At 41.9% G+C, this 9,524-nt stretch overlaps 2 protein-coding genes across 2 annotated transcripts in view; one reads left to right on the top strand and one right to left on the bottom strand.

Moving 5' to 3' along the window:
• LOC119419867 (histone deacetylase complex subunit SAP30L) overlaps positions 1-1,085 on the top strand; it is a 5,285-nt gene extending 4,200 nt beyond the window's left edge. The window contains exons 3-4 of the mRNA XM_037687233.1: positions 401-499; positions 678-1,085. Coding sequence (XP_037543161.1) covers positions 401-499; positions 678-806 — 228 coding nt within the window. The 3' untranslated portion in view covers positions 807-1,085. The remainder of the gene's footprint in view (positions 1-400; positions 500-677) is intronic.
• A 6,362-nt stretch (positions 1,086-7,447) lies between these two features.
• LOC119419866 (heart- and neural crest derivatives-expressed protein 1-like) lies at positions 7,448-9,353 on the bottom strand. The gene is made up of 2 exons (XM_037687232.1): positions 8,564-9,353; positions 7,448-7,668 (listed from the first exon to the last, which is right to left on the bottom strand). The coding sequence occupies exons 1-2, from the start codon at positions 9,050-9,052 to the stop codon at positions 7,573-7,575; spliced, it is 585 nt and encodes a 194-aa protein (XP_037543160.1). The 5' UTR covers positions 9,053-9,353; the 3' UTR covers positions 7,448-7,572.
• Between the last annotated feature and the right edge of the window lie 171 nt (positions 9,354-9,524).

The following is a 9,524-nucleotide window of genomic DNA, read 5'->3' as shown; positions in this document are numbered from 1 at the left end:
TTTCTTTAGCTCATGTCAGCTTTCTTTAGCTCATGTTGGGTTTCTTTAGCTCATGTCAGGTTTCTGTTAAAGGACTTTCTTTAACTCATGTCAGGTTTCTTTAGCTCATGTGAGGTTTCTTTAGCTCATGTCAGGTTTCTTTAGCTCATGTGAGGTTCAGATATAAAGTTTTAGTGACGTCGTCTCTACTCACATGATCTCCGTCGGGTTCAGAGAGCAGCGTTTTGTTGCTGCTCTGGACTTGTGACAGACATGTGCACCACGTCTTGTGTAAAATGAAGAGTTTGTTGTTTTGGGGGGGGGGGGGGGGGGGGGGGGGGGGTGCGTGTTGGGGGGGGGGGGGGGGGGGGGGGGGGGGGGGGGGTGTTGGACTGGTCTCACTGGGACCCTGTGTGTCCAGGTGGATCTCTTCCAGCTGCAGGTGAACACACTGAGGCGCTACAAGCGACACTACAAGCTGCAGACCCGACCCGGACTCAACAAGGCCCAGCTGGCAGAGGTACGGCTTCACACGGGAACTGTCGGGGGGTGGGGGTCAGGATGAGAACTTTTCTGATGGTGGTGGTGGGTCAGGATCAGAACCGGTCTCATGGTGGGGGGGTCAGGATGAGGACTTGTAAGTGGGCCGGTCTTGTCTGAGCTGTCTCACGTCAGAACCAAATGTTTGTCCTGTGCAGACGGTGAGCCGTCACTTCAGGAACATCCCGGTGAACGAGAAGGAGACGCTCACCTACTTCATCTACATGGTGAAGAGCAGCAAGAGCCGCCTGGACCAGAAGGGGGACGGAGCCAAGCCGCTGGACTAAAGGTTCCCCGACCAGAACCGCTGCAGAACCATCGCTCCCCACAGACCCAGCTCAGGCTGATCCCACCAGAACCTTCTGTCCTCAGAGGACGTTAAACAGTACCCAGGGTGGGACGACTTCACACACTTCCTACAGAACCAGGTCCAGAAAGACTGTCCAGGACCAGAACTCTGTGGTTTGACGTCGTCGTGCTGTTCTACGGGTCCAACAAACCGGGTCTGATCTGAAACCATACTCCTGCAATGTACAAAATGGCTGCCTTATAAACAACATGTTGGTTTTTGTTTGTGGTGCCCGTCATTGGGTCCTGGGGGGGAGGGGGGGTCACAAGTTTCTGTTGTTTAAACACGTCGTTGGAGAAAAGGCGCCATCTTTACTGAGACCCGAGCTCGGGTTCTGTTCCCACAAACCGATGATCTTTAATTATGTGCAGGTGTGAAGCGTTCAGACGTGTGTTTCTTCTTCGTTGGTCCTTTTAGACGTAAACTGGTTTCGTTCCATTTCCCTCTTTAGTTCAGTTTAAAATCATTCTGGATCTTTAACGTCTTTGTGCGCGCGGGGGATCAGCGGTTTACATTTAAAAGCACTGTTTCTGTCTCCGGTGCCCCGGCGCCGCCGCAGAAGAAGAATCGATTATGAAGCATTTATCACGTGAAATGTTTAAAAAGTCCCGTTTGGATCAGAACTTTGGGAGTTTGAGGGACTCAAATGTTCGTTCAAGTCGTCTGGAGCAGAGACAACCGCTGTCCTCGGGTCTCGAACCTTCCCTCAGGACTCCTTTCTTTTTAAACTTTGTTGTACGTTTGATGTTTTTAAGTTGCTGTAGTTTTAGTGTCGTGTAGAAACCGTCTTTATTAACACGCCTCCTTATTGGTTAGAAAAGACAAAAATCATATTTAAGTCCGGCTGCGAACTGCTCTTAATATTAATAAATGTATTGTACAGACGGACCTGCCTCGTTTCTTCCGTCCATCTTTACCCGCTTCTTCCTTTTCAGGTGTGGGGGTCGCTGGTGCCCATGTCCAGCAGTCCCTGTGAGAGGTGGGGACACCCTGGACTGGTCTCCAGTCCAGCACTTCCATCTTTTCAGCCTGAGTTTCAGTCAAGAGTTCACCACAGCACTGAATCTGCACTGGTGAAAGTCACTAATGATGTTCTCATGACCTCTGCAATGGACTTGTGTCTCCACTGGTCCTGTTAGACCTCAGTGCTGCATTTGATACAATATTTTACTACAGAGGTTTGAATATGATGTTGGGATTACAGGAACAGCTCTAAAGTGGTTTAAATCATATCTATCTGATAGATTCCAGTTTGTAAATGTAAATAATAAATCTTCATACACGAAAGTTAGTCATGGAGTTCCTCAGGGTTCTTTGCTAGGACCAATACTCTTTACCTTATATATGCTTCCATTAGGTAAAAATATTAAACAACATGGGATAAATGTTCATTGTTATGCTGATGATACTCAATTATATTTGTCCATTAAACCCAATGAATCCAATCAGCTACTTAGACTACAAGCATGTCTTAAAGACATAAAAACCTGGATGACCCTTAATTTTCTCCTGTTGAACACAGACAAGACTGAGGGTTTGGTTTTTGGACCTGAGCACCTTAGGAATGAATGTTTCAGTCTTTCTCCCTCCTTGGATGCATTAATCTGTCCTCCAGCTCTAATGTTAAAAATCTTGGTGTTATTTTTGATCAGGACATGTCTTTTATCCCCCACATTAAAAACGTTACTAGAACCTCCTTCTTCCACCTGCGTAATATCACTAACATTAGAAACATCTGATCTAAAGATGATGCAGAAAAACTGGTCCATCATTTGTCACGTCTAGACTGGACTATTGCAATGGTTTATTATCTGGGTGTCCAAATACTTCTTTAAAACGTCTTCAGTTGATCCAAAATGCTGCTGCCAGAGTCTTAACTGGAGTTACTGGGAGAGATCATATCTCTCCAGCTTTAGCTTCTCTCCATTGGCTCCCTGTCAAATCCAGAATAGAATTCAAAATCTTAATTCTAACCTACAAAGCCCTCAACAACCTAGCTCCATCTTATATTACAGATCTTATTGTTCCATATATTCTGAACAGAGCACTTCACTCTCAGACTGCAGGTTTACTTGTGGTTCCTAGAGTTTACAAAAGCAGAATGGGAGGAAGATCTTTCAGTTCTCAGGCTCCTCTCTTGTGGAACCAACTTCCAGTTTCTGTCCATGAAACTGACACCTTGTCCAGTTTAAGACTTTCCTTTTTGATAAATCCTATAGTTAGGGTCAGCTTGTTATGCTGCTATAGACTTAGACTACTAGAGGACAAACTGACCTCATTTCCTTAAATGAATTGTTAAAATTAAATAGTTTTTATTTGATACTATTTCTATCTTAACATGTGATTCTTGACCTGCCATTGTGTATCTGTTCTTACCAAACCCAGTCGGTCGAAGCAGATGGTCCTCTTGTCCTGATCCTGGTTCTGCTAAAGGTTTCTTCCTCATGAGGGAGTTTTTCTTTCCACTGTCGCCTTCATGCTTGTTCAAGATGAGAGTTCAGTGATGGAGTTAAACTCAAAGCTGCTCCTCAGATAAATAAATTATTATTTTATAAATGAACGTTTCTGTTCAGTCTGAGACGACTTCTCTCGTGACTTGAAGCTGAAGAAATAAACTGAAGTGAAGGGACACCTGGACAGGTCTCCAGTCCATCACAGGGACACCTAGGGACACTTTAGACTAGAGTCACCAGTCAGTGTAACATGCATGTTTTTGGCCTGTGGGAGGAAACCCACGGAGAGAACATGCTGACTCCACCCAGCAACGTCTGTGGCCAGGATTTAATCCAAGGACCTGCTCGCTGAGAGGCGGTAGCTCCACCAACTGCTCCACCAACTGCTCCACCAACAGCTCCACCAACAGCTCCACCAACTGCTCCACCAACTGCACCACCAACAGCTCCACCAACTGCTCCACCAACAGCTCCACCAACTGCTCCACCAACTGCTCCACCAACAGCTCCACCAACAGCTCCACCAACTGCTCCACCAACAGCTCCACCGTGCCGCCGCCCGTCCTTGTTCCTCAGTTTTTAATTCAAGTTCAACAGAAATGTTCAGTTTGAGGTTTCAGTTCCAGGTATCCACCAGCAGGTGTCGCTCTTCACCTTTCTGCTCAAATAAATCACAGTTTTATGATTTTCACAAATTTAACTCAATATTTCTTATTATAAAAACTAAACATGACCAAGCAGTCAACAATAGTTAAAGTATTTTGATTTTATAACTCACTGAATTAAGATCCAGATGTGTTGAAACTAAACGTGATCGGCTTAATTTAATTATTTTCAGCTTTATTTAAAGACATCAATAAAAAGATTTATGATAATTAAACTAGCAATGAAATGATTTTATTTAAAATGCTTTCAAAAATAAATATGAACAAGATCAAAAGCAGAAAAAATCAGATGAATTTGTTTTGTAAGGATTTAACAGATAAAATGTAAATTCAGCGTCATTGTCTTTAGTTTTAACAACAAACTAGAAAAATAAAAACACTTAACTTGGATGAAATAATGTTTATTTTCTGTTTCACATCCATCAGCATCATTTATTACTACGTGAAGAAAAAGTTTTCTCTCTCTTTGATGTTTTCTGTTTTTACTGGACCGTCATTTTAAAATAGAAAAGAACATATAATAAGAGATTGCATAAATATGTACCCCTTTAAAATAAACCAGAATTTATTTTATTAATGTTTCCAAATACAAGTCAGGGAACTGATCCATGAAGTTTTCCAAAGTCCTAAACGTCCCAGGAGTTCTGTTAAACCATCGTGCAGAGCTGGGAGGCGTTTGGGAACATGTGTAAATCTACCGAGAGCAGGTCTTGGAGGAGGACAGTGAGCGAGACCACCAAGACCTCTGAGACCACCAAGACCTCTGAGACCACCTGAAGGAGCGACGAGCTTCAGCAGGTGAGTTGGAGAACGGAGCATACAGCAACTGTTGCCAGAGAGGAAGATCGCTGGTTCAACTCCCGGTACCGACAACGTCAAAATGTGGGTGAGAAAGGTGAAGCATCCACACCTGCCTCCACCCTCATCTGCCCCACTCTGGGCCCTTGAGCAAGGCCCTTAACCCCCACCATCTGCTCCCCGGGCGCCCTAACTGGCAGCTCTCTGCTCCACACAGAGGCTGCGGTAGCTCGGTGTCTGTGGTCGATCATGAAGGACATCCCGCGTAAAAATAATAGCCAAGAATATAAATATATATACATTTATTTATATTTACACACACACAGGTTAGTGCATGTTTAAAAGAACTATAGTTCATCTCTGTCTGACGTCAAAAATCTCAGTTATGTTATTAAAATTAACTAATTTAAACCAAGTAAACATTATCCTGAAGATTAAAGGTTGATAAAAGAATCAAACTTTGAAAAAAAAACCTCAAAGTTTTGTGTTTATCTTCAGTAGCAGCACATTTAATATAAATATGTTTAGGTGTTCAGTGATGCTGTTTCACACAAGCTTCATTAATATTTTATTAAAAGTATAGAAACAAACAATTTAAAATAATTAAATGAGTCATTGAAATAATTTTGAGTTAGAATAAGCAGCGTTCCTTAAAGGTCTTAAACACATTTAACAAACAGGTTACAAACTTTATACAGTTTGATCTTTAAACATTTTAATTTTGTCTTAAAGACCACAACATGTTTGTTGTTTAGTTGTGTGATACTTGTTTTTGTTTGCTTCTAAACGTATTTTATTTTATAAACTCATGAACCGAAAGAGTTTTTAAAAAGTTTAATTTGGGTTTTCAAGAAGTTACTGAACATTTCAACATTTTTCAGTCAGGTCATCTGGACAATTTCTGTTTTTGTGCTGAAACGTTTCACCTTCGATCCAGAAGGCTTCATCAGTCAAGTAAACACAACAAAACTGATTCTTCCTCCAACAGCTTACTCCAAACAAACCAGTTCTGCTTGTGATAAGATGGTCTCTTTGTTGAAGCCTTCCTGATCGAAGGTGAAACGTTTCAGCACAAAAAAAGAAACTGTCCAGATGACCTGACTGAAAAATGTTGGATTGTAATCCTGGATTATTGAGCATGGACTTTGTTAGTGAACATTTCTTCCAGCAGGTGTCGCTGTTCTTCTGTGACTGCAGCAAATGGCTTCATTAGTTAGTTCAACCATTTATTGATTTACTTTTTATTTACCTATTTATTTATTAGGCTATTTATTTAATTTATTCATTTATTTATTTATTTTATTGTTTAGTTAGTTAGTTAGTTAGTTAGTTAGTTAGTTAGTTAGTTAGTTAGTTCAGGCTGAGCTCTGCTTTGTTAATTTTAAATGTTTTAATTCTTAATAACTTTTATAATTAAGACTTATAAAAATAGCAAAGAGGGTTATAAAGCTGAGAGAATTGTTTAGTTTAAATCATTTTTATTCACATAAACAAAACTTTTTATTTTATTTACTTAACAATGTATTTTTTTATATCTATAAATTGAAAACGTCCGTCTTTGCTGTTGGAAGAGCAAAATGTTAAGAAAGAAATAAAAAATAAAGTCACCTCTGGATTTAACAGGTTTACAGAAGCAACACTAATTCAGATTTAAACAAGTTAAATAGATCGGATAAATTAAGAATAATTATGTTTAGGTGTTTAGAAGAAAAATATTTTAGATTTTTTTATTTTTTTACTCAAGCTTAAATCAGGAGTTTACTTTTGAAAACACACAAATAATAAAAACTTTAAGAAAAGTTTCAGAGCGACTGAACTCTATAAAATGAGACTTTATGGGCAGAAATAAGAAGCAAACAATATAAATGTGTTTTAAAATAATCCGTTTATTTCTGGAACAAATAAAACTTCACATCTAAACACATTGCATCACCAACAACAGCAATAATAAACATTTTAATATTTAATTTCTATAATTAGTTTAGACTGAGCGTGTCTCGTGTCGGAGTGGAAACCTGCGTGTTTTTATTCTTTTTGCTTCCTCTCCTCCATCTTCAGTGACTTCAAGTGTTGAGGTAGATTCAAGAAGTTCGAGAAAAAAGTCACAACGCTCAGAATTCTGGGAAAAATGTTCCCGCGACTGAAAACTAAAACTTGATTTATCTTTAGGTTTGATTTTAAACTAAGGGACTTAACGTGCTCATTTATTTTAAATTGTAGTTTTTAGTGTTTGAAACAAAAAGTTCAGACTTTAATTAAACTTGAAGCGACTTCCGGTCATTTATAAATGATGACAAAAAAACTTTTGGTCGAATTTAAATAAAAATAAATCATTTAAACATTGTGAAAAAATAAAGTCGTTTCTAAAATTAAAAAAAAAAATGTTTTTAAAAATCTGCAGGATCTGAATCATGACGCAATAATATTTATAATTATTTGATGACGTTTGTCTCGCGCGGTTTGGACTTTATTCTGCAGATTCTTTGACGTTTTCTTAAAGTTCTGTTCGGTCCAGAAACGCGCTCATTTTGTCTGAAGACAGATGTGTGGACACGAGCACATCTGGGCTGCAGCTCCGCGCCAGGAGACAGGAAGAGGAAGAGGAAGAGGAAGAGGAAGAAGTACCACAGACATGAGTCGGTCCATCCCGGGTCTCTGTCCCTCCTGTCGCGCGTTTCTCTGATCCTCAGTGCGCGCGCGCGCGTGTCTCTGTATATCAGGTTTAAATCCAGAGCGTCCGTCAGGAGGTCTTTGGGGGTCTTTGGGGGTCTGTGAGTCCTGCTGGGGGTCACTGGTTGAGCTCCAGAGCCCAGACCTGCTGGGGCCACCCGGTCCGGCCCTTCACCTTCTTCTCCGGCCCTAAAGAGTCCTGCAGGCCGTCAGTCTGTGGGGGGACACCAGAAGACCAACACATCATCATCATCATCATCATCATCATGAATATATCGATCTGGTTGTTTTCCTGCTTTTTTAGCCACGTGACGTCATGTTTTGATCTGGCCGCGCTTTGCTCGTTTTTCATCAAATTAGCTGAAAAACATCAAACCGTTTCCTGCGGCCACGAGAAATGTTCTAAGAGTTTTAAACCTTTTTTTGAAAAAATAAAATTTACATCTTCTAATATTTGCGCTCTAATATTTTTAATAATGTTTTCTAACCACTTCATTTTATTTTGATAGCGCAAGTGTGAACAGGAAGTCACGTCAGGCTCAACTAAACATTTAATTATTAACATTATTTATCTGAGGATCGTGTTGAGTCTTCATTCATGTGAGCAAGTTAATATCTTTAATAAAATGTTCATATTTTTAATAAAATGTTAATATCTTTAATAAAATGTTCATATTTTTAATAAAATATTAATATCTTTAATAAAATGTTCATATTTTTAATACAATTTAATTATTTTTAGTAAACGTTTAATATTTTAATAAAATTATTATTTTTCTCATAAATTAAATGAGGGTTTAGTTTGACTGAACTGAACTCAGGATTTGTTGAAGTTTATAAAAAGCATCAACAGAATAAAAGAGGGAAACTGATGTGAAATATTTGTTGTTGTTGTTGTTGTTGTTGTTGTTGTCTGGAACGGCCCGAAAGGTTCTGGATCTAAAATGAGTTGAGCTGTTAAGTTAAAGGAGAAGAACCTGAGGTTCGTTGTCTTGACCCATCTGGACCTTGAGTTCTCTCTGACCAGCTCCGAGGCCAGAGGAGGTTTCCGCCCTGACTCAGAGAAAAACCCGGGACCAGGATCGGGACCGGGACCGGCTCAGACTCACCAGCTCCCGTTTCCTTTTCAGATCCCGGCTCTCGAACTTCTTGATCTCGGCCTTGAAGCCCTCGGTCTCCCCGGAGTCTTTGGCCAGCACGTCCATCAGGTACGCGATGTAACTGGTCGCGAGGCGTAAAGTCTTGATCTTGGACAGCTTGGTGTCCGCGGGCACGTTGGGGATGCACTCCCGGAGCTCCGCGAACGCCGTGTTGATGCTCTCCGTCCTCCGGCGCTCCTTCTTCGGCCCCGCCGCTCTCCTCTTGCCCATCCCGGCCTGGAGCCCCTCCAGCCGGCCGTCGTGCGTCGCTCCGTGCGCCCCCAGCTCCGCGGCCGCGTAGGGCGCCTGGTGGATCTGGAAGTCCGGGGGAACCTCTCCGTGGTTCACAACCCAGCTCTGAAAGTAGGGCGAGTCCTGGTGGCACCGCTGGACGAACGGGAAGGGTTCGTGCATGAGGTGGTGGTGGTGGTGGTGCTGGTAGCCCCCGATCAGGTTCATGCTGAGCCCGGACAGGAAGATGGTTTGAGTTCGGTGTCTCTGCGCGCCGCGGCCCCAGATGTGCCTCAGCTCCGGGATCAGCAGCCAGCAGGACTCATGCAGCTCTTCCGCAAATTATTTCACAAATCAGAAGAAAAAACACCCAAAGATTTTACATCTTTATCTTTTAGAAAAGAGTTCTGCCATGAACAGTTCGGATTCCCGGGATTAAAATCTGCGACGCGCTGGACTCCGGCTGCTGTTTGGAGCTGAAACCTGTTCCCGGAGAGGAAGAGGTCGCACGGACGCGCAGAGGAAATTTGACCCTGCAAAAAGTGCTAGGCCCCAGGTTTATATGAGCGGGATGTGCGCGAGGAGAGGAGGCAGCCAATGGAAGAGAGCGCGCGGGATGGGAGGAGAGTCAGGGAAGCGTCAACACGCGCCACGGTGCCAGAACATCCAGGAAGTTTAGGATAATCCAGACTGTGCCATG

The sequence above is a fragment of the Nematolebias whitei genome, chromosome 14, assembly GCF_014905685.2.
Source record: "Nematolebias whitei isolate Nwh7 chromosome 14, NemWhi1, whole genome shotgun sequence".
Classification (NCBI taxonomy): domain Eukaryota; kingdom Metazoa; phylum Chordata; class Actinopteri; order Cyprinodontiformes; family Rivulidae; genus Nematolebias; species Nematolebias whitei.
The sequence above is the reverse complement of the archived record's forward strand: the minus strand, read 5'-3'. Positions and strand labels throughout refer to the sequence as shown.